Raw genomic sequence first — 25064 nt, 5'->3', positions numbered from 1 at the left:
TCTTACCGTCGTCCTCCTCCGGTGGCCCATCGTAGGACTTGTCAATGGCCGCCCTGAAGCTCTCGTTGCAGCCTCTTCCCCTGACCATATTTGGGCGAGGACGGTGGAACGGGAGGACTTCGTTTTTCCTGTTGACCTCCGACATGGCCGTCTGGAGACTCTCCAACGAGCTGGACTTCTTCAGACCAAGGGTCGGGCCGAGTTCTACGGGACTGGATGGGGCTGAGGTGGCAAAAGAGATCATCGTCAATGACTGATAACAATATGAGATTTTGACCAATCACAGGACAAAATTAACCCTTTAATCAACCCGTATCGCTGATGCACAAGCGCACTTTGCATCACTGTAGTTGCGCAACGGTTTGTGCTATCAGAAAAAATCCAGCAGTTTCTGAAAGCTAAGGAGTTACACATCGTATTATTATTATGGTAATTTCGACGAATTGGCATCTTTGTCATCGTTTCCATTTTTTTGGCCTGGACATTGAGAAAAAGACTCAACCAAATATTATACTGTTGAAATTTAAAATTTAACTGCCAGATATTGAAAGTTATTCTGGAAAAATGGGCAAAAGCACTTAATCACAGGACATTTTCTAGCGCTTTTATGGTTACAATAAGTCTAAAAGTCCAGGCAGACATTTTGAGGCTTAAGTGTTAAAGGGTTAAAGAGCGAGAGAGGCCGTTTCACAGCACATCTGTGAAATAACGGCTACCCCAGCACTGACAACTTGGAAATTTTAAAAAAGGAGAGTCATGAAGTGAATCGTGCAATTAAAGCAATAAAGCACAAGTCAATATTGGCAATACTGGCTTGAGTTTCAGCGACTGACAAAGGTGAACTGAGCACATATATCTGATGAAAAGGAGCTCAGGACAAAGAGCAGCAATTCCAAAACATTGGTGTTTTGCAGATGAAACTCAACAATCCAAAGATCCCTGACCACTGTAGATTCAAAGCAAATTAACAATCTGAAAACATGCATAAAGCCTGTAGAGTCTAAATAAGACCCGTCCTTGCTGTGGACTGGAAAGACCAGGACAACTCTAAACTCTGGAGAGCAAAGCCAAGGAGAAAAAAAAGAACCCACAGTGATGCAGTTAACTATGCTGTTGTTGAGTTTGTGATGGATGTGAAGTCTGCTTCACTGTAACCGGTTCTCCATCCATCATCTCAAGTATACTGTGAGAGATATTACTGAGGGAGGGAGGGACGCAGCAGAAAGGATGATGAAGAGAAGAGCAGCTTAGGAGCAGACAGACAGCACTGGACGAGAAGAAGAGATAGGGAAGTTGAAGATATGAAGATGTATCTGCACGTCTTAAATTAGGCCGACTACCTAAAAACCTGCCGTCAGACTCTAAAGCTGACGTCTTGAGAACGTGCGCAAAACTCTGCATCAAGGACCATTGTGATGTCCTCGCCACCTGTGAGGACTGATGATGGCGAAACAAAGGAGCACAGAGAAGGTAATGTGCACTTCCAGTTTGGTCTGTCACCGCGTGACACCTTAAACACGGAGGACACTGATGGCAGGCGAGATGGGGTAGAAAAGGGACAGCGGGAACAGCGACGGAGGAGACGGCGAATTAAGTTCCCTCCGAGGAATTCCACGGTGTCAGAGAACAAGACGGAGAAAAATGGGAAGAAGGGAGGAAGGCTGGGCTCGCTGCCAGCTCCAAAAAAAAAATACTGCTAACACACACACACACACACACTTTGGATTCCTTGCTGGCTCTGGCTTGTCAATATGATGCCACTGTGATTCATGATAGCCAAACCTGCATCACATTAGCTAATGATTCCCCATACACATGACTGCTCTTTTGTGTGTGTGTGGGTGCGTTTGTGTGCGCTCGTGGGTGAGTTTTCTTATAGCAGTAGGAGATGAGAGGGATGATTTCCACATCTATTTTCACAACCATTAACCAAACACACACACACACACACACACACACAGATGCATTGTGCAATAACACGTAGAATGTATGCACATGTATAATGCGAGTGAGCTGCAGGTATAAGACATGGACACATGACATAGAGAGGCATAGTGAAGCGATAAAAGTCCCATGTCCTGAGTGATTCAGCTATGGAATCAGGCCTGAATTGACTGTGAAAAACAAAATAAGTGACTTTTTTCTGTTTTTGTTTTTTTTGTTGCTAATTCTGGCAAAACAAATATGTTGTGGATGTCACTTGATAAATGAAAAGCTGAAAAATAAATATAATAAGTATCTTGATTACTTCACAGTACTTACTTACACTTTGGTATTACACCAGACGTAAATACTATGCAGAATAGTCAATAACCAACTTTATGTAATCAGTACGATGTAAACAGATCAGAGCAGAGTCTTCAAGGAGTTATACAAGTTCAATTTGAAAGTTATATTGGTCAATGTCAATAACTAATCCACTGCAAGTTACGTTTCAAACAAGGCCAGCAAACTGTACATCAGCGGTTCCCAAAGACTGGGTCGGGACCCACAGATGGATCACGGGAAATGTTTTTGGGTCCTCAAGACAAATCTGTAGAATTTTGTCAATCTTTTAGATAAAAGTATCGTGTTTAAAAGAACATGCATTCAAAGAAGTTCAAATTAATTTACCAATTATGGCTATAAATGAGTTGCTACATTATGTGAAGTGGGTCACAATAGTGACTTAAGGGACAGTCATGCTCCAATCACAGCCATTCCCACATCAAGGCAGTCCATTTAAATTTAAATAAATCTACTCCCTCACTAATTAATGTTGCCTCAGCTTTAAAGGCCATCTCCCCAGCATCCATCTTTCTATATCAGATTTCAATGTCTTGCTTGGGCTCACTCTCTCTAGTCCCACAACCAAGGTCACGCTTCTGACACTCCCCCTCCTGGCAGGAAACAACATGGTTCCTCCCATAGACGGCACATACAGTAGTTCAGGCAATAGTTATGTCAGAAAACTCTTCTCTTTGCCGACTGTTTTGCATCATAAAAGTGAAGATGGTGGATAGATGTTGTATCCCCGGGATGCCAAAAACAGTCAGAGGCAGGGGAACGGGAGAACATTTTTACCGGATCCCTGCAGATCCAGATCAGAAGGTGGAGGTAAATCGCTGCTATGAAACGAGCAGAAGGAGACGGAGTGATGGCAACAAACACAAAAACAGAGTTTTCTGACATATTGCTTACTGTATACGTCTATGGAATGTCTTTTCGTTGCATCAGTCACGTGATGTTCAGAGCTCTACTGAGGGGGTTCCTGCAAGTGTTCCTGACTGAATATCTTTTACTAAAACCACTGAGACTCTTCCAAGCCAATACATTTGCCTTTAGCATCTAAAATCTCACAACACAAGCAGAATTAAAGTTTCATTCCGCACAAGGGGAGATCTGAGAAGTTTGAGGAACAAGCTCATGGTGGCGTTTTCAGGGGCAGTGACCACCGAATCCACTGAAGAGTCTGACTGCAGAGGGTTTGGATAGTGGGATGAGATTAACGGTGTCAAAAAATAGCTTAGTGTGATTGGGATAGGTTATTAGGGAATGAACAGTGCATGCGCACACACACACACACACGCACACACACACTGGGTGATGGGCATGCATCCACTAACTAAAGCATCCACACAAACGCTCTGACACACAAAGCATTTTGCTGCGAGTAGCAGGATTTGTGTCATAAATGTAATTACTGCTGTCCAACTGTAAGATGATAGAATTAAGCTGCTTTTAAAGGGAGAGAGAGGGAGAGAGAGAGAAGGGATGACAAGACAGTAACAAAGTAGTTGGGGGTTGGCAGAGGAAACCAGTCACTGAAAGAATAGTACTGGAAGAGACACAAAGGAAGCAGGCATGGAAATGAACAGAAGATCACAGCAGTGACAATGAGAGGGAGACAGAAAAAAAAGACTTTGTAAGAAAAAAGGTAGAAACAAAAACACAACGAGACAGAGCGTGCCAAGCTACCCCGAGGCTATTTTGTTGGCAGGGAGGCAACGGGGCTACTTTCAAAGACAACAATTACAGCGAGGCTGTGGCTTAGCAGCAGGCTGCAGCAAACGCAAAGAGCACAGTCAGCAAAGAGGACCAATAAAGAGATGTGACTTAATTCCCGCTTTCGGTTTTTGACATCAACATGTTCACCCAGAAAAGATGCTTTCTGTGGCCATCATGACTGAGGATTCCCCCAGTGATTTATTGTAACAAAAAATATACATATATATATATATCGCAAGTCAAACTCAGCTGCTGAAGCAAGACATACTGTACTGTAAACAGCAATGAGACCATTCTTTTTATGCAGTTTTACAGGCCTGCAATGAGAAACAATGCCAAGCAAAGACAAAAACGTATCTACTCCTTTATCCTCTACACGAGGGTCGCTAGGTACACCCTGGACAGTTTGCCAGTCCATCACAGGGCCACATATAGAGACAAACAACCATTTACTCACAACACTCACAATTAAGTCAATTAAGAGTGTCCGAGTTGCCTAAAACCCCATATTCCCTGTTTTGGACTGTGGGAGGAAGCCGGAAGAACCTGGAGAAAACCCACGCACACATGGGGAGAACATGCAAACTCCATGCAGAAAGGTCCTTGTTCCAAATCTTGGGTCTAGAACCTGATGCACGGTCTTCTTTCTGCAAAGGCAAGAGTGCAAACCATTACACCAACCGAGTGCCCCTGAGATCTTGCCAAAATCTTGTATTGACGATGAGAGACTCCGACCATTGTGTCAAGTTTTGTTTTTCCAGCACACCCTAAAGACTCTCAATGAGGCTATAGGGTCTGGACTCCACAGTGGCCAATCTCTGTGTGAAAATGATGACTCATTCTTCTTGAACCAAATCTTGGCATTTAACATTGTTGAACTTAGATGTGGCCAACTGAAGCCGCTCCAGACACTCGGCCTCCACAGGCTTGTACGGTATAGGCACCAAGAGAAATATTTGAGTATGGGCCTTTTTTGGCCAGGCTTACTGAGGGGCATTCACTCTTGTGAGCAACATTTTCATGTATATTATATTGTGCGTGTAATGAGGGTCGAGTTGAGGGGTTTTTTGGAGCTTAGATGAAGGGGCATCAAACACGTGACGTGGTGTGAACACGTCTCCCAGCTCACATCAGATTATCAGCTGCTCTTAGTGGTTTCTTAAAGTCATAGGGGAATCTGGCTTTTGGCAGTTGCAGGCCCTAAATTGTGGAATGGACTTCCATTACACATTAGGCAGGCCTTTACATAATTTCACTTTTAAATCTCTCTTAAAGGTCCCATAGACCGGACGTTCCAATTAACGCTGTTTTTGGTGTGTTTATGAAGCCCTTAAGTTTCGAAACAAACAGTTCAGCCACTGCTGAGAACGCTGGGTTTTATTGTATTATTACATCACTTCCAGGTACCTGACCAATCACAAAACAGTTGGTAAAGCTCTTGTTGGCTGGCCAATCACAACGCAGTGGATGTGTTGTGATTGGATTCAATTGCAGGACTCCGGTCAGATGGTGCAGTAGCGATGCAGACAAGCCTTGTTTTTTCCCTGACGAGCAAAAACTCTACCAAATCAAATCCATCACGGGGGAATGTGACCGTTTGGTTCAGGCGAGAGACAAATGGTTTCCATCTCTTAGTGCTTCACCCTCTCTCTCTCAAGCATTATTCAATGTACATTACAGCAAAATGTCAATGATCAGTGTGCAGAGGCTGATTTAGATGAAGGGCTGTACCGGCGGGAAACGACAGCGCTGACCATCTCCTGATTACTGCTCACCTTTATTGGCTGACTGGGGGGGATACGTAGGTGGGTCAAAGGCCATTCAATATACAGAGAGGCAGACTAAAGAGTGTTTAACAGAGAACACAGAGGCAGATTCCTTGTACAGGGGAAAAAAATAGCACTCAAGGAACAGGTATTTTAGATCAAGCATGCACACTTTGGCACACAAAGCAAAGAATGCTCGGTTCGACTGTTTGAATGGTTGTCAAGAGCTAATGCGAGGTGCCATTGAGTGGCGTTCAAATGTATGAACACGCCCACACAAAGATGTTCTGCTCTCCCTGTGACAAATTAATCCTTCAATCCACATCAGCCTTACAAGGTGGCTCCCAGGTTAATTCCACGGCAAAGTCTGCGAGAGCCGCGGTAAGTGGCAAACAATGGAGGAGGAGGAGGAAAAAAAAAGAATAAATGAAAATCTCAGAAAGAATATGAAGAGAGAGAAATGAAGAGCCAATCACAGTGAGGAGACAGAAGGGGATAAAGAGAGAGATGTGGCTCTCTAAAGACACACAGTTTGGCAGAGCTTGTCAGTGTGTGACTGTTGTCAAAGTCAAAGTTCCACAAGGGAGCGATTCAGACAATGGACTGCACCAGTCTCCCTCAGCATCATACTGGCCCCCAGACACACACACACACACACACACACACACATACACAGACACACACATGCATACACAGACAGACAAACACACACACTTGTGTTCTAAGCCTCTCTGCCTGTTTTGTCAGTCTCTAAGCCTGACTGGCATTGGCAAGATAGACTTTGAACGAACGAGAGACGGAGAGAGAGAACGCTATTGTGGGATGCAGGAATAAAACTATATTTTGGCCACAGTCATTTTACTTTGATGTGGTTATTATCCCGAGTGAGTCCTCACAAGTATAGACATACCTGTACACATCTGTAAAAAGGACAATGATAAAACGGCGTAACTGAGGGCATGCACCAATGCAGATCACGTGTCAAACTCAAGGCCAGGGGGCCAGATGTGGTCCACCACGTCATTTTATGTGGCCCACGAGTGATTCATTGGTCTTAAAAATCTGTGTTAAAATAGGTCTATGCTGCGTTAAGACGTGCGTTGGCCATTAACTCCATTTCCCATAATGCATGGCGATTGCGTGACCCGCAAAGTGACGGCATCACCATCGCGGACCGGATCTATAATGCATCATATTTGTAACTTGGATAAGCAATAAATAGAGAAAGTTATTTAGCAATATGTTACGGAATAGTTACCTTTAGTTTACATTATATTTGGTTACATTATATTACATACTGGCCCTTTGAGGGTGACCATTATGCTGATGTGTTCCTAGATAGTCTTAAAGCAGTCTCTATAGCCCCTTAATCACAACTAAAATGTCCAACCCTAACCCTGTTCCCCAAACAAATGTTAACCTAAACCAGATTCTAACCCTAAAACTAAGTCTTAACCAACCAAAAAGTCCTTTTAAGTCAGGGGTGTTGAGCTCATTTTAGTTCCAGGACCTAATCTGATCTGATGTTAAGTGACCAGATAAATAAACTGAACAAGTGACATATTATGAACAACCTGACATTTCTTGAGGAAAAATAAGTGCAATTTCGACAAAATTATGCCTCCATCTACCATTCACACGTGCATTACCACTTACAGATGACAGTGGATCTACAAAGGGACAAAAACACTTTGTCACAGGTATGTGGAAGTGAAAAATTTAGGGTTAGATTCTAATTTTCACAGATTCATCCTGCAAGGCCGTAAGTCTTTTGGTCCTCACAAAGATATCCCTACAAGAACACACACACACACTCTGCCACTGCCTCACGTGCACACCCGCAGAGAGAGGGAAAGTGAAATCCAGACCCCATCACCAAAGGAAAGCACGGTGAAAGAAACACAGCTGCAACCGTTCATTTTATGTCCTGTCAGCAATCTTTTAAAGTGTGTGTGTTTGACTCTGCTGTCCTGTTTCAGGCCATTTGAGGAGAGACTCTTAAAGTGAGGAAGATACAGAGTTGATATGTTGTGATTTTACTTTGTATTTCACGTCTGCCAATAATTTACCCGGAGGCTAATTTGAAGTAACCTTTTCTGTCGCTGTATTTTTATGTTTCCCCCTCTTCCACAGATGATTTGATTTATTATTGCAATGATGGGAGCTCCTATTTCTCCTCTCCATACGACCACAGACACGTGAGGCATGTTTGACCACAAAAACACACACACACACACACACATCCACACACTTTTCATTTGATCTCTCATTTCCATCACTTTGCATCTCCGATTTTGAAAAGTAATATGTCGTGACATCATCCAAGGTTAATATTTTTTTTCCCCACAAGATGATGGAGACTTTCCATTAAACATAACATCATCCAAACGGTAATAGTTGTGTGTGTGTGTGTGTTCTTGTGGTGCGGTTGCCCAGTGGTTTCTCTCGGGGTGTGGAGAGAAAGACCATTGCTGGAAGTGAAATCAGCGTTCCCAGAAGTCATTGTGTTTCCCCCGGACCCAACCCCAAACTCCCTCTCTCTATATTTCTCACTCTCAAACAAAGAAATCTATGCAGCCGACGTCCCAGTGCAGGGTTGTTGGAAGCATTTAGGTTATAAAAAATTACATTAGAGACGAGAGGTAGGGCTGGCAAAACAAAATTGTGCTGGCCAGGCACACACATCTTTAACTACTCTCTGGGCTACGTGGCATTATAAACCAGGAGACAAGCAACAGGTCGAGTGAATGTATAAAAAAGGCTTTAGTTTTTGTTTTATTTGAAAGGCTGGAAATACACCAGGGTTAAAGCAAACACCTCACCATCCATAAAACGAGAAAGGGCAAGATTGGAAACTGGGCAAAAAAAAAAAAATCCATTTCGCTTTCATAAATTTCAGGTATCGGTTAAAAGCTAGTGCTTGGTTTTAAGACTTACGGATAACTTTGTCTCAAGATTTCAGTCAATAAAAAAAGGCTATTTTTCATCTGCAGTGTGTCGTCTAAACAGGAAATATGACAACAACGACCCAGACAGCCTTAGTCTAAGGGTGCTTTCACACCTATAGTTCGCTTGCTTTGGTCCGCACCAGTCAGAAAAATGTTACCATGTAGCAAACAGACGTGGGTACGGTTTGCTAGGAACCAAAATAGACCGTGAAGACCATCGGCACCAGAACCGGACGATTTTAACCGGGGCGTGTCACCGCCGCGGTCACCGGAGTTGATCGCTGCCACTCTAATCAATGTGAGCATTTCCACCGGGCACGCCGCAGCTTCTTGTATGAATACGGCTGGCTTGCAAGGCAGCGATGCGCTTCCATAACGCGCCCCGTGGGGATTGACGCTGGGCAGAAGATGTCGTAAAACCATGGCGCTGACCGCTTCGTCCCATTTGGTTTGATTGCCTTCACACTAGAGGAACCGTACCCAAGTAGAGCGGATAAAACGGTCCGAGACCTGCCTGAAGGGGTGGTGTCGGACCGTTTTATTTGATTTGGTGTGCACCAAAGTATCGGGATTACATTCACACCTACACAAACAAACCAAACCAAGGGACCAAACGCGTTTGGTGGGCACCACATCATGTAGGTGTGAAAGCACCCTCAAGGCCAGCGTGATATAGTGAGCGTACAGGAGAAAATACACCAACATAACCTCATGTTCCTCCATATAAAGACTGAATTACCAGCTAAAAAGAGGGAAACAAATGCATCAGGGCCAAAGATAACCCTGAAGTTCTTTTGTCTTGTGGTGAATTTAATCATCTGTGAATTCATTATCGACTCTAATCTGACTTTGTCTCACCGTTCGGTGAAAATGATGAGCTCGACGTCTCGAAACTGGCTTCACCGTGCACTGTCACTGAGAGAGAGCGAATGTGCTGTGCAGTCACTGGAGTTAGGCTGATTTCATTAAACACCTCAGGTGAGCCCGAAACATGATGCAAGAGCTTTTCCCGTTTCACAGTTCCCTGACAGCCAAAGGAGCCACAAACATTTTGACACTAATACAAACCGACGACAAAAGCAGAAACAGATGCAAAGCTTCATTTTTTTTTGGAAAACCTTAAGGAAAGTGTAACCTGGGTGTGTGTGTGATGCTTGAGTTGTGCGGAATTTCTTTTTTTCCTCTTCACACAAAGCCTCACCTGCTCCACAATAGCGAGTGCTGAAAAGTGACAGATTAATACCCAATGTAGACGCCAACGACTAATTGACTGTTAACTATTCTTTCCACTCGAGATTGGCGTAAGCGCTGTGTGCTTAGTCTATAACAAATGACAGCGTTCAAAGACTATATAACTTAAGCTGTCACTTCAGAGAAACACAGCAGTCTTTCTGAAGATGATGAGGTGGGAGCACGAGGGCAGCCGAGGGTTTCCAGCCAAGCTACAAAAGCTTGTGTAGCAATGGAGGCGGAAATGTAAAAATAGCTTTTCATTCGCTCACAAAACAGTATAAAAATCTATCTATCTATCTATCTATCTATCTATCTATCTATCTATCTATCTATCTATCTATCTATCTATCTATCTATCTATCTGCGAGCATGCTATCATTTTAGCTAGAAAGTTCTCTAGCTAGCTAGCAAGCTCTCCATCTATCTAGTTCTCCATCTATCTATCTATCTATCTATCTATCTATCTATCTATCTATCTATCTATCTATCTATCTATCTATCTATCTATCTATCAGATAGCATGCTATATATATATATATATATATATATTTTAGCTAGAAAGTTATGCTCGCTAGCAAGCTTTCTATCCATCAGCTAGCATGCTATCATTTTAGCTAGAAAGTTCTCTAGCCAGCTAGCAAGCTCTCCATCTTTCTAGTTCTCCATCCATCTATCCAGCTATCTATCAGCTAGCATGCTATCATTTTAGCTAGAAAGTTCTCTAGCGTCCATTTTGTTTAGACTACTTGTTTTTCCTATAGGGTGTGGCCTCTAACGATAGAAAGCCATGTGGAAGAAGAGACAAGACAACCTCAATATGGACAGATCTGATCACTTGCCATATATAATGTGAACACTTGGCCGGGGAGATCAGATTCTGATCAGATATGCTTACAAATCAGATTTGGCCTGCAGTCTAAACAAGGCCTAAACATCCTCTGGGCTGACAATTTGCCAAGTGGCTTCTCGTATATTACTTATATTCTCAGCAGGTTGGCAGTGTCCGCATATTGTTTTTTTTTTTTGTGTCCATCATGGGTAAATGAAATGCTTCCACATGCCAGATACAAAAACTGCTGGAGCATCCACAATTCCATGTCCTCCTCTCACTCTCCTACATCCACGCTCTGTTCTCTGTTGGCACTTACACCAGAATCTGCCATTTTTGCTCGACTGGATCAAGAGAGGCAGCGAGCGGAGCGCAAACGATGATGGGCACACATAGGTGGTCTCTGTAGCTCTCACTTCCCCAGTGTTCTGCTCCACTGTGCCCCTAAGAACTATTGTTTGATACATTCTCCGGTCCACCGAGGCGCTTGTTCTCGGGCGATCGTTGAATTGACAACACCGTTATACGTCCCTATACAAAATTGCCAAATAGATGGGAGCTGTTTTTTTGTTGTGTGTGTGTGTGTGTGTGACGGAAGAACTTATCAAAGAAATCCTGGTGGGCTAACACTCCGGCTGAGGAGGAGCGGTTCTTTTCAAGAGACGAGTTGTACTTGTCGTTGGCTCTGGGTGAGAACTGTGGGAGGTGAACGAGGAGAGAGCTCCAAAAGAAAGGAACAAAGACTTTGACATAGTGGTGGAACTGCCTTCTATTTGGGCTACCACACGACTGTCAGGTGGCTGAAACTGGATGCCGTGCTTAAAAGATCGTTTGATCTGAAATCAGAGATTCAGAGATCTATATTTTCTTTATGTAAGCTGGCAAAAACTACCCATGGATTGTATTTTCATTTCATAATACAGAGGGGCTTGTACAGGTCTGCCATAACGACTAAATCACTTAAAGGTGCCATATGTAAGAATGTGGCCAAAAACGGTTACTACATTCAAATTCAAAATACCGAGGTCTTTTAGGTTTCGTTTTCTGACGCAACTGGCAAGCCGTGGTTGCTCGGCAGCTGAGACTCTACTGACTGCAATGATTGGTAGACGGCGGTAGGTGGCGCCACGTGTCAAAACATGATTTCAAAACATAAACATGATTTGTAGTCTGCAAAATATTTTTTTGAATGCAAATATTTTGGCTGTACTGTTGTTGTTGGCGAGTTCAGTTTGTTATATGAACATTATTCCTGAGTTTCTGTGACATATTAGGAGGATTTTATGGCCAGTTGCTTTAGATTTATTACATAATGCACCTTCAAAGAACACAGAGGACAGGATTTTGTCCAAAAGCTGATTATGTATGCTCTGTGGCCTTGTTATTTTCAAGTATAATACTGAAAATTAGTTCACATTGTGCCTTTTCTAAAATGTAAAATGTTCCTAAAAATGTTTATTTGGCCCCTGGTAACAACCTGAGTTTCTCACACAAGCAATTCCTGCGTTAGAGGAAGAGAAATATTGATATTTTTGGTTGCCTTTACCTGCTACATTAGCAGGTAAAGGCAGTGGTTATGTTATGAGCCTCATACATAAAAAGGTCAATAGCACCATGCATGAAAGTGAGGCGATGCAGAATGTGGTGAGAAAACTGGACGAAATGACAGGAGTAAAGTGGACAACAGGAAGTAGAAGTGGAGTGCTCTCCTATAAATTAAACAGGGCTTCAAGGTCAACGAAAAACAAAAAGTCTGACGTTCACATGTTTCCCGGTGATTGAGCTTTGCTTTTAGACGACCGTGTCCTCTGTTATTCTCTATTTGTCTATGCATAATGTGTAAGACTATGACCATGGCCTGGTCCTTCTACTTTTTTTTCTTTCTTTCCCCTCCTGCAAATCTTTACTTTCATCTGCACTTTAGCCAAATGAAGCGGATTAAGATCGGAGAGGAGCCAAGTGTGCACAGGGAAGAGAGAGAGGTCTGAGTTTTTTTGCGGGAAAATCATAAGTCAGTGGAGCCACTCATCAGCCTAAGTGTGCACTTAGAAACAAACACACACACAGTACACAGGTCATCGACAGGTTAGCCATGATTGAGACCCAGCTAACAGGCAGTCACTAAAGTGTTCTCGCTCGCTTCACTTTTCATCCCCGACCACTTTGTTCTGCTCCGTTTCGTACTTTTATTTTCACCGTTTCTTTCGCTCTTCTCGGCGTCAGATAACACTTTTTGAGACTAAGAATGTTTTTAATGTTTGGCTCACCTGCAACGTTTCCAACCAGGGATCCCACGTTGCTCTCGTCTGCCACTGAAACAAAAAAAGAACACGTGTTAATGTGTGGATACTAGGGATGTGAATCTTTGGGTGGCTCACGATTCGATTCCGATTCTTAGGGTCACGATTCAATTCAAAATCGATTCCCGATTCAACTGATTCCATTCAAACGATTCTGGATTCAAAAATGTATACAATGCATAGTGTGTTAAGGCAAATTATGGCATCAAAACAATACAGTTTGTATAAGATAATGTGATAATATGATCACACAAAGGCAAACTTAAGACAAAAGTTAACATTTGTTAATTCAAAACAAATAAAAACTTACTATACAAAAAAAGCCAACCGTGCTTTTAAACTTTTTAAAGATTTTCTCCATCACTTCTCTATCACACCATCGTTCTTTTCCCTGCGATGTGAACGTCAGCGTCAACGTCACTGAATTCTTTCCCCTTAACTCCCGTTCCTTTCACTTCATTTGTTATTCACCCTTTAAACCCTTCCATGACTCATTCCATTTCTCTTCTTCCCCCTAAATCTGTCCATTTTACCATTAACCCTCACACCTGTCCTCCCGTGTTTTTATTCTTACTCTAAACCGATCCCAACCTGTCTCCTTTGATTGTTTTTATTCTTTCTTTCAGTTTCTACCTCCATCCATTCCTTATTTCCCCCCCTCACTCATTCCTGCACAGAAGCCCAGTGCCAATTGGTAACACATTGACTGGTAAGCGCACTGCCAAACACACACACACACATAGACCACAGAAACCAAACAGTAACATGGCTTCTCAGAGCAAATGCTTTTTCTAATGAAAACCAAGCCTGTAGTGTAATTTTAGCACAGTGTGTGTGTCTGATGGCATGTGTCTGCAGTGAATCAATATAACTGCTTCAGCAGCCCAATAGTTAGTGGATCGGTGTGTGTGTGTGTGTGTGTGTGTGTGTGTGTGTGTGTGTGTGTGTGTGTGTGTGTGTGTGTGTGTGTGTGTGCCTACTTCAGCAAATCTGTAGATGCCACGTTTGAGAAGCACCAGAGTAAAGAGCCTCAGAAAAGGAGACACACTTCACGCCAAATCTCAAATATTCCACAACAAAAAATATCATTGTGCGATTACAGAACAACCTAATGTGTGTTATATTCAGCTGAGTCGCAAATTTGATGTTTTTCTGTGTATTTTCTATTCATAATTGAGTAAACCTGAGGTTAAGGAGGAGGAGGAGGAGGAGGACATGCTCCGACAGTGGCAGAAAAGGACGGTGAGAACCAGGGGCAGGGAGTCCATTACTCAAAACCGATTTTATAATCTTATTTTAATTATTTGCGGGGCGTAATTGAGTTGGGGTGGAAAATTCAATCAGGGGTAAATAAAATAAAAATGCACTTATGCGACTGCCACGACAAATAAATCCCTGCTCTACACAAACTTAAACGCACAATGTCGACTTTTAGCTAAACAGGACTAAAAATTTACAAATAAAATTAGGTTAGCGACTAAAGTGGCAGTAATTCTAATTATGCACATGTAGTAAAAGTACAGCGGCAGTAACACAAACAAAAGTGCTGTAACGATGACAACACAGTCTACATTACAATATAGTCTCTTTTAGCACACGTCATATTATTAGCCATCACTTTTGAGTGTTTTAGTCGTGGTTAGCACTGGCTGCTCTTTTCGTTTAATAAACAGAACGCTCCAGTTCAACTGTTGGCGCGCTAACGACGCTAAAGGAGCTAACTCAGCTAATGCAGTAACAAACCAAGTGCTGTAACAATGACAACACAGTCTCTACAATACAATATAGTCTCACAGTACCTCTTTTAGTACACGTCATACTAATAGCCATCACTTTTGAGGGTTTTAATTGCGGTTAGCACTAGCTGGTTACCTGTCCAGAGTTTACAATGTTAACAACGACGGACCGGAACGATGCTCTTTTCGTTTAATAAACAGACCGCTCCAGTTCGACTGTTGGCGCGCTAACGGCGCTAAAGGAGCTAACGCAGCTAATGGAGCTGACAGAGCTAACTGGTAAACGGTGCCTGGACTCTGATGGCGCGGCACATAAACATGACATCACAAGCGTCTTTTTCCGGTCAGTTGTCATGGAAATGCGCCACGTGTTAACGTGCGTTGATGCCGCTAACGTGCTCAGCACTAGTTTTTCCACCATTCTGTAACTTATTTTTCTTGTTGTTCTTATTCTTTCTAGTTAAAATCCATGTGTTCACATACTTGGCCAATAAGGCTGATTCTGATCTTGGATAGTCTAAAAGAATAAAAATGTAGTTTCAAAAACGGGTAGGGGAAAAAAAAACCCTAATGTCAGTAGGAAGAAAGAGGGAGATATTTGTTAATAAGCTGTTATTCCAGATGCTCGATGGTTAAGCAATGACAACGCGTCATGTGACCAATTAAATTCAAATAAGGCCCAGTGTTTCATAGACCAAGTGTGTACAAACACAAAAGGAGGTGATGCACAGATATACAGTCTGTCAGTCTAAGAGTCAGGGATGTACACATTATTCAAATAGTCTCCTGCTCTTTTGTCTCTCTCTTATACTCACACATACACCAGCACACAGCTGGCAGTGGTGGAGCCAGCTTAAGGAGGAGGGACTGAGGAAAATGACATTTGAAACAATGCGCTTTTGTTGCGCTTCTGCAGCCACTGTCATTGTTGACATAAACGACACACACACACGCACAACAGACACATACACAACTTTCTAAAGCAGACTTCTGAGCAATCGCCGAAAATGTCACCGAGCCGCCGCGTCCGAATATCAGTTATCAGAGAGAGCTGCGGGGGTGACAGAGATCTGGATCCCATCGGCCGCAGAAAGTGGCCTTTGTGAACTGGTTTTGCATAAAAACAACAGAGACCACAAAGAGTCTGATTGACAATCCTGTGACTCATTTGACTTTTTTTCAGATGTTAAAACTAATAAATGGGATACAGAGGTAACTGTAGGTTGATAAATAACGAGTGCCAGTCTTTTCTGACTGAAGTATTACGAATCCGTCTCAACCTATAATTCATCTGTGTCGCCTGTCATCGATTGCCCTCCTCTGCAATACAAGACTTCTTCTTTTCTTTTTTTTAAAGACACAATTCAACATTTGTATGTCCCAATCCAATCTTTTTTACTATCTGCCCATAACGGCTCCTGATCCGATACTTGCATTTGCAGAGACGACAGAGCTGCACAGTGCACCTTGTTCACCGTTAGTAAAATAAATAATAATAATAATAATAATAATGACTGGCGTTTAGAGAGAAAGAAGAAAAGAATGAAGAGCAGACTCCTGCTGTGAGGCTGCAGGTAGCGCTCGTAGAGAAAGAGAGCCCTGAAACAGAGCTGTGTTTGAGCACAGTATGATACACCGCCACTATAACGGCGTAAATATTACGCTTCTTTACATGTTTATTAAACAAATGGATTGATACCGAAGCATTATGTGTTTATATTGTGCACAAACGCCGATGTTTTAAACTTGAGTTGCACCTACATTCAACGGCGTTGTATTCAAATGTGACCAATTATAGAAAACAATTTCATATTTATAGGCTGTAAATGATCAGTGTGAGGTGATTGAGGTGAGTGTCGATCTCAGGAAACCCCCGATTTCAAAGCAACCCCAGAAATTATACACAAATCGTATTTGCAAAAAAACCATGCAGCAGCCATAAATGTTTCTCCACCTCCACGCACAGCTGTGTGCAGACGCTTCTGTGGCTTGTTTTTCCGTTGCATGCCATCGGTGCAGCGGTCATGCATCAGCAGACACATAAAAAAAAAAAAAAAAATGTGCGGACAGGCTCCATGCAGCCACCATGCAGAGCAGATAAACAGAGGAAAAAAAATCACCCCACCAGTGTGCTGCTGATTCTGAGTCGTACCCAGGTCCATGCTCTTTGAGGCCTTAACGTGCTGGAACTGACGCTGGCTCTGGTTGTGGTTGTGGTTCAGGCTGGGTGACTGTGGCTGAGCCTGCCTGGAGATATGAGTGTTTTCTCTGCAACAAAACGATATACGATACAGATATTATATGAATGTGTGTGTAGTTGAAACTACAGAGTTCCTGTTTTCTATTTGTGCTATACATAGATTTATTTTCTTTCTTAATGTGTTCATCGTGTGTGATCTTAATCAGACTTAATGCTCATATAGTGTCACTGTGCCATGATCCTGTAAACTGTGACTGACTGTGAATGATAATAACACAAAATAACACACATGGAAATGACCCATTTGGAAAAACATGGATTATAAACTCATACTGAACAAATAACAATTACACAAAGGCTAAAAACAACATTCATACACAAATCTATGGTATATCATCCATTTCTAAATGACTATGTACTGCAGGGCAGTCATGTCCAATCACCGCCCTCGGTCAGATATTGTACGTCCCGCAGCTTTGGTTTTATAATGTATGATTTATGGCCCGCGACGGAGTCAAACAGAAAACTGGGCTTCAGTCACGCGTCGTCCACATTAGCTCATCTGGTGAGGCTCTATCCAGCTGTGACAGACAGATAACATCCATTTATCTTTGATTATGTTATCTGACTCCAGATGTACGGAAGAGTATTAGGGCCACATGTAAAAAAGAAGAAAAAAAAACTAGCACGAATTCTGAGATTAAAGTCAAAAATTCAGAATTCGGAAAGCCCGAGATTAAGTCAGAATTTTTCAGTAGGACTTTAATCCTGACTTTAATCTCAGAATGCTTGCTGTTTTATTCTTTTTTTGTTTCTTTTTATCTCTTTCTTTAATTTGTTGGCCTGAAAATAGTCAGAATTCTGAGATTAAAGTCACTTTCATCTCAGAATTCTGACTTTAATAATACTATTATACTGCACAGATGTGATAGAAATTCAGATTTTTTTTATTTTTTTAATTCCTGCACGTCTTAGATTTGGATTAAAACTGTGACAATGAAATTAAAACCATTTAAACCACACAGTGCGTTTGCATGTTACTTTTAGTGTTTAAAACAAACAAAAAAACAGGTCTGATGGGCGAATTGGCCCCCGGTAAACTTCACATTTTCACATTGTCAAATCTGGCCATCGCTAGTTTAGTTTGGACACCCCTAAAGTAATCCACATGTCCACAAACCTGTCCTGTAAGTACGAGTGTTGGGCAGAGCTGTTGAAGTCCTCATGGCCGTACAGCTCCCCCTCATCGTCCTCATCCATGTGAGAATAACTCCCATTGGTCACTGGAAAGAGGAAAGAAAACATTCAGGACAAAACTCAAAGCACTTAAACTGTTCTATAACCAACCATTAGACATAGAATGCTACAAATTCTCGGGATAGAAAAGGTAGAAAAAGTGAAAGATGTGAGGAAGAAGAAGAGAATGAAAAGCACACCACAAATGCAGCTGCTCCACATGTGCAGGAGCTGCTGCAGATGTGGAGCAGAGATGGGCCCCGAGTCAGCTTGATAAACGAGTTTATGACAACTTCATACACAGACTACCCAGACGACGCAATTTACATACAGTCATCACTTCTCAAGAGAGCACACACACTCGCTGCCACACAACACATACTGGCGTTATTGCACAATCACACACACAGTGTGTCCTTTATGTGCTTGCAGCTGCACATGTGTGGAAAAAAGAAGACGACGACGGCGTCTGAAGATATCACTTCCTCTCATCTCCATCTCTCCCGCTCACACTCGCTCTTTCCACACTAATCACCTGCTTTATTTATCTTCTGCTCCCATTCTTGCAGTCTTCTGATATTCTGCCTGTCATTTATCTCTGCTTTCAGATCTCTCATAAATCATTTTATCTTCCACTCAGTTTTCAGCCTCTTCCCCCCCCCCCTTCCTCTAAACTTCCTCCCTCCTCACAGCCAAGCACCTTAATCAGCTAAACTGTCAAAAACACATTCTTCTTTTCACCTCACACACAAATCTGCTCTCACCGACTCTCCACTATTTGAAGTGAAAAAGGCATTTGCGGCGCAGATGATAGATCAATAGCAGTTTGCTCCAATAGCAGATATATGAATCTTCTTCCCTCGCACTTAACTTTTTCTTCCTGTTGTCTGTGTGTGTCTGCGATGCGTCTCCACCCTTTCCCTCTTCCTCCCCGAAAGGGAAACAACTTATCAGGAATTGCATGCGCGAAAAAAAACTATCAGTGTCATTTTCTCAGTATCTTCTCAGAAGTTTGGTTTTCTTAAATTTGTGTGAAAGAAACTTCCGAGGACAATACGTCAGATTCAAAGTGTGTCCTTAAACTAAAATGAACTGTAGGGTGGGTTCACTTTGACAATATGATGTTTTTTTAATTATTTGTAAAGTTATTAAAATAATGGTGGCTCTGTGTTACCTATACTGGTGCTAGTTAAGGCACACAATAGCATTAATACCAGCGTTTTTAGTTGGTTGCTGGTTCAACAATTCAAATTGTCAATTTTTTTTGTATAATAAGTAATATTATTAATATATGAGTAATAGTCTATGCTTTTTGAATTAAATAGTATGTGCATTTGACGTATTGTACTACAGAACCAATTGAAGATTTGAAGAAAACCCAAACGCTTATGGCACGTTTCCACCAACTCGACGCACGGCACGGCACGGCACGGCACGGCACGGCACGGCAAAGTTGCGTTTGTTTTAGTACCTGCTCTGGCGAGGTTCCAAGCGAGCTGAGGTGACACTATGAGTGACATCACTAGACTGCCAGGCCACTGCTTGGTCACAGGAAGTGACTGAGTGCCGTCACAGAAGGTGACTGAGCGCCGTCACAGGAAGTGACTGAGTGCCGTCACAGGAAGTGACTGAGTGCCGTCGCAGGAAGTGACGTCCGACACAAGCATGAAGCCAAACAATGCCCGAACTGTAGATCAGTTCAAAAGACTTAATAATCCTAAAATGTGGGTTAATCTCCACTAATTACCAGGGAAATGTCTAAAATATCAATATTTAACAGAGGAGTCTTGTGTATTTGGTGTATTTATGTACTATTTTGTAGTGGAAAACCAACCTAAACCTTGCCGTGCTGTGCCGAGGCTTGCCAAGTCGAGGCGAGCTGGGACCGTAGGTGGAAAAGTAGCTTTAAAGTAACAGTTTGTAGTATTTCTGGGGCTATATTAGCAACATTTGACTCTACTATCCATACAATGGACACCTGTGTTGTGTAATCGCTGTATAATAATAATTGTATGATTTCCATGGCCTTAGAAAAGGCAATTTATAATCGTATCATGACGGGCCACTACCTCAAAATTCCTCCATGATTTCACGTGACAGACGAGGAATCTGCGAGAGGGAGAGAAGTCAATTGTGCCAAAACATTTGTAGTTTTTGTTCCTACCTAATAATAAATCACACACTTTTATTTTATAATCTTGGTAAAAAAGGAAATTCTGTGAATAATAATGTCATTGTAATGTGATGCTTTAGTCAAAATACACACATACCATTTAGAATATCCGTCCTGAAAACCAATCTCAATGTGCACGGATGAAAAACAACTCGCATGATCGCACAGTACAGACTCCTACACTTGACTTAAATTCAATTATATAACTGTGGATTAACTGTTCGTATAGAAAATAAGACGAAAATCGTCTTAAAAATACCCCCCAAAAAAGTGAGAAAAGAGAGCGAACACAAATGCTTCTGGAGCAAACATAATGAGATGCAGCGTTGGATGAGAGATAAAGAGAAATATTTCAAATGCAAAAATTAAACATCTGCATAAATCCATATGTAGGGAATAATTAAAACTCAATTTATTCTTCTGCGAGAAGAAAACATTGGTACAAAGATCTCTTCATTCTAATTTGGACCTCAGCACCAAATAAAATGGATTCAGCATGTGAAATAGTTCATTAGGGGAGGAAAATACTGGCAACAACTCACAGAGCCGGAGAAATGTGCTTACTGTACACACACACACACACACACACACACACACTGAAGTGTGTATGTAAATGACACCACAGCTGAGGTGAATTTGAACAGCAAAGTGTAGCCAAGGTCAAAGCTGTTTACCAGGTCCAGTGTACACACACACACATACACACACACACAAATACAACACTGTTTCCTAGTGGTCAAATATACCTGAACCAACACCCACATGCACACGTCCTTGAGCCATTAACATTGGTCTAAATAAGCAGGAATATCATTCAGAAACAGACACACACACACAGATCACACACGTGAGCACTTAGAGATATAATACAGAGGTGATAGAGAGAGAGGATCGTCACTGAGAAAGAGCGATATGAAGCACGGCCACTCTCGAACTAAAATAACTCTTTATAATAACAGGCTGAACCGAGCAACGGCAACACACAAACAGATCAACCTTGAGAAACATAAAGAAAAAATAATGCAGCGAGAGAACGAGAGAGAGCACTGGGGAAAAGAGTGAAAGGAATAATAAAGGGAAGAAGAGTATCTCATTAAGAACGGAGTGCAGATGGCAACAACGTGTTTTCTTTATGTTTGCTTTGAGTTTGTTTAATCTCGGACACATTGTTTTTTTGTGATTATAACTCGTGTAGCGCTTCACGTAACCTCCTGCGTATGATAGGCACACATCTGATGCCGCTTAGGATGCAAAACGAGACAACAACTTAAAAAAACAAAAAAACTTTGAATTAAGAGTAAATATATACAATCATTACAAAATGATCACTGTTAAGATAGCCTTGTAATACTAAATATATATATATATATATATATATACACATATAGGCACATATATGTGTATATGTACACACATGTACACAAGAGACACATGTATATATGTACATATACACATATGTATATATATACATATACACACACGTGTATATATATATACATACACACACACGTGTATATATATATACGTATACACACGTGTATATATATATACATACACACACACGTGTATATATATATACATATACACACACGTGTATATATATATACATATACACACACGTGTATATATATATATATACACACACGTATATATATATACACACACACGTGTATATATATATATATATATACACGTGTATATATATATAAATACACACACGTGTATATATATATACATATACACACACACACGTGTATATATATATACATATACACACACACACGTGTATATATATATACATATACACACACACGTGTATATATATATACATATACACACACGTGTATATATATATATATACACACACGTATATATATATACACACACACGTGTATATATATATATATATATATACACACACACGTGTATATATATATATATATATATACACACACACGTGTATATATATATATATATATACACATGTGTATATTTTACACACATTTGTACACATACACACATACATATATAAATACATACACATACATATCTACATATATGATGTACATACATCACATATACATATATATACAAATACATATACTACATACATACACATATGTATGGATGAAATGCACACTTAAAGACTCAAATATAAGTTAAATGTTTTGCCTCAGATTTGCAAAGAATGTTTCTCTGTTTGTTGATTTCTGTCCTCAAATAAACACGTTTAAGACCACAATTAACTGGTTTCTTTAACTCCGACACAGAAAATGTTTTTGTGATAATTATTACTATCGACAGATTCCAATCTCTTTTTATTACATTTGAGCATTTATGCAGCGACTATCCAAAGTGACTCACAAGAGATATAAGCTACATCGAAGAAGTCTTGGAAAGAACTACACTTGATAGGAACAGAGGACTGACAGAGGGTGAGAGTGCTGTGGTGGGGTAAAGGTAAGTGCTAGGACAGAAGACGCTCTGACCAATGAGAAAACAAATCACTCACCATTAGACCCGTAGAAAGAGTTGGCCACCATGGGAGGGAGGATGGGGCCGTTGGATTGACCGACCAACCCTGTCTGACCGTTCACTGGACTCATAGAGAGGCCGAAGGAGCCGTCAAACGAGCGATTGGGTGAAACACCGTGTTGATCCTGCGACACAAGGAAACCAAAAGTACCTGACAACCTTGCCTTTTAGACATCAAAAGTCTTTTTTTCCCTTTGTTGATGCCGGTGGCATCTTACTTTCAAATAAACAGAATTTTGGCCCTGATAAGAGTGATTAATAAGAGTCTTCAAATGTGTTCTATTGTGAAAAACAAATATATTTATTACCACCTGCTGCCCGTCGGCCAATGGATCTTCAGACACCAAAAATGCCATTAAGATACAAAAACTAGCAAACTTTTGTTTTTATTATCCAGTTGAATCTGTAGGTTTTGATTCTGTAAATTGAGAAACCATCTGCAAAAACAAACGTGTCCACTTTGTGCAGCAGCAAATCCAAGAGGCTAATTTGCATGTGTCATATGTGCCACTTTCCTCATCTGTGCAAGCAGTTTGTGCTCCTTTTCAGCGCCGACACGCTAAAGATCCAAAGATCACGAGGGGTTTCTCTGCAAAAAGCTTGTGATTGGCAGCAGGATTGCTGCTTGGAAACACTTAAAGGTTCCGTCACAAACTGGAATCTTTGTCGGACCGCGGTTTTAGCTTTGATTACGACATACATACATTCCGTAGCTTACGCTAAGTCAAAAACAATTATTTCAGTCCCAATTTGCATTTATGTTTTGCCAAGAGCTTTGGACCGCTGCGTTAAGTCTTGTCCAGCACATCCAGATGATTCACAGTGGGGTTAAAGTCTGGAATCTGCGATGGCCAATCCATGTGTGAAAATGATGTCGTATGCTTGCTGAATGACATATATGTATACATACATACGTACATACATACGGATACACATACATATATATACATATACACGTACATACATACGGATACACATACATATATATACATATACACATACATGTATATATATATATATATATATATATATATACACATACATGTATATATATATATATATACACACATACATGTATATATATATATATATATACACATACATATATACATATATATATATATATATATATACATACATATATACATATATATATATATATATATATATATATACATACATATATACATATATATATATATACACATATACATACATATACATACATACATGTATATATACATGTATGTATATTATACATACATATATACCTGTGGGTATATATGTGCGTGTTTATATGTATATACACACATACATATAGTATATACATATATACATATATACACATAGTATATACATATACATATATACACATAGTATATACATATACATATATACACATAGTATATACATACATACATATATACTGTATATACACACATATATACATGTATGTTTCCAGTTCCGTCCATTAAAATGACCTTGACATAATAACTGTGTCTGCACATAAAATGAATTGTCATGCTGTGATCTGAAATAGTACGCAGACGACTCTCTAATTCGACCATTTCTAGTCAAGGGGAAAAACGCACGAGGGAGTCCTTGAAAGGGTGTCTCTCTGCTTTGCTTTAACTGTAAAAAAACGACAAAACACGCGAGTTTGTTATATTATATGGAGACAAGACGGTGTGTATTTGAGCGGTTAGTGAATAAAAGCAGCAGCAGCAGGATAAAGGGAGTGATTGAATGAGAGCTGGCTGGAGATGAATGGAGTCAGAGGTGAGACGGAAAAAGACTAAAAGACAAAAGGAAGAAGAAAAAAAAAAGATCAGTGGAAGAGGAAAAAAAAAAAACTTGAGTGGTCCACTTCTGAAATGTTAAAAGCATCAATAGTGAAGCCCAAACAGGCTTTTAAGGTACAGTCTCTTATCCATCGGGCCTTTATCTCGCTCTTTTTTAATCCTGCCTTCCACTCTTAAGACAAAGAGGAAAACATGGATGAGAATCTTTGATGTTGCCAAAAGCTTTAACTGTCAAGGTACTGGTGGGGGACGCTGAAAAGCCCATAATATCACTGTTTGGCACGTAGTTACTCAATATTCACTGATTACCTTCACTGAC

The 25064-nt window shown here is 40.9% G+C and overlaps 1 protein-coding gene across 1 annotated transcript in view; it reads right to left on the bottom strand.

Annotated features, from left to right (window-relative positions):
• The window catches only part of LOC310943016 (partitioning defective 3 homolog B-like), a 179838-nt gene that overhangs the window by 74904 nt on the left and 79870 nt on the right, over nt 1–25064 (bottom strand). The window contains exons 15-19 of the mRNA XM_083908497.1: nt 22921–23068; nt 18180–18282; nt 16925–17067; nt 13031–13075; nt 7–222 (exon numbers count right to left, since the gene is read on the bottom strand). Coding sequence (XP_083764623.1) covers nt 7–222; nt 13031–13075; nt 16925–17067; nt 18180–18282; nt 22921–23068 — 655 coding nt within the window. The remainder of the gene's footprint in view (nt 1–6; nt 223–13030; nt 13076–16924; nt 17068–18179; nt 18283–22920; nt 23069–25064) is intronic.

The sequence above is a fragment of the Microchirus variegatus genome, assembly GCF_963457635.1.
Source record: "Microchirus variegatus genome assembly, chromosome: 22".
NCBI classification, from domain to species: domain Eukaryota; kingdom Metazoa; phylum Chordata; class Actinopteri; order Pleuronectiformes; family Soleidae; genus Microchirus; species Microchirus variegatus.
This window is presented reverse-complemented; position numbering and strand designations above follow the sequence as displayed.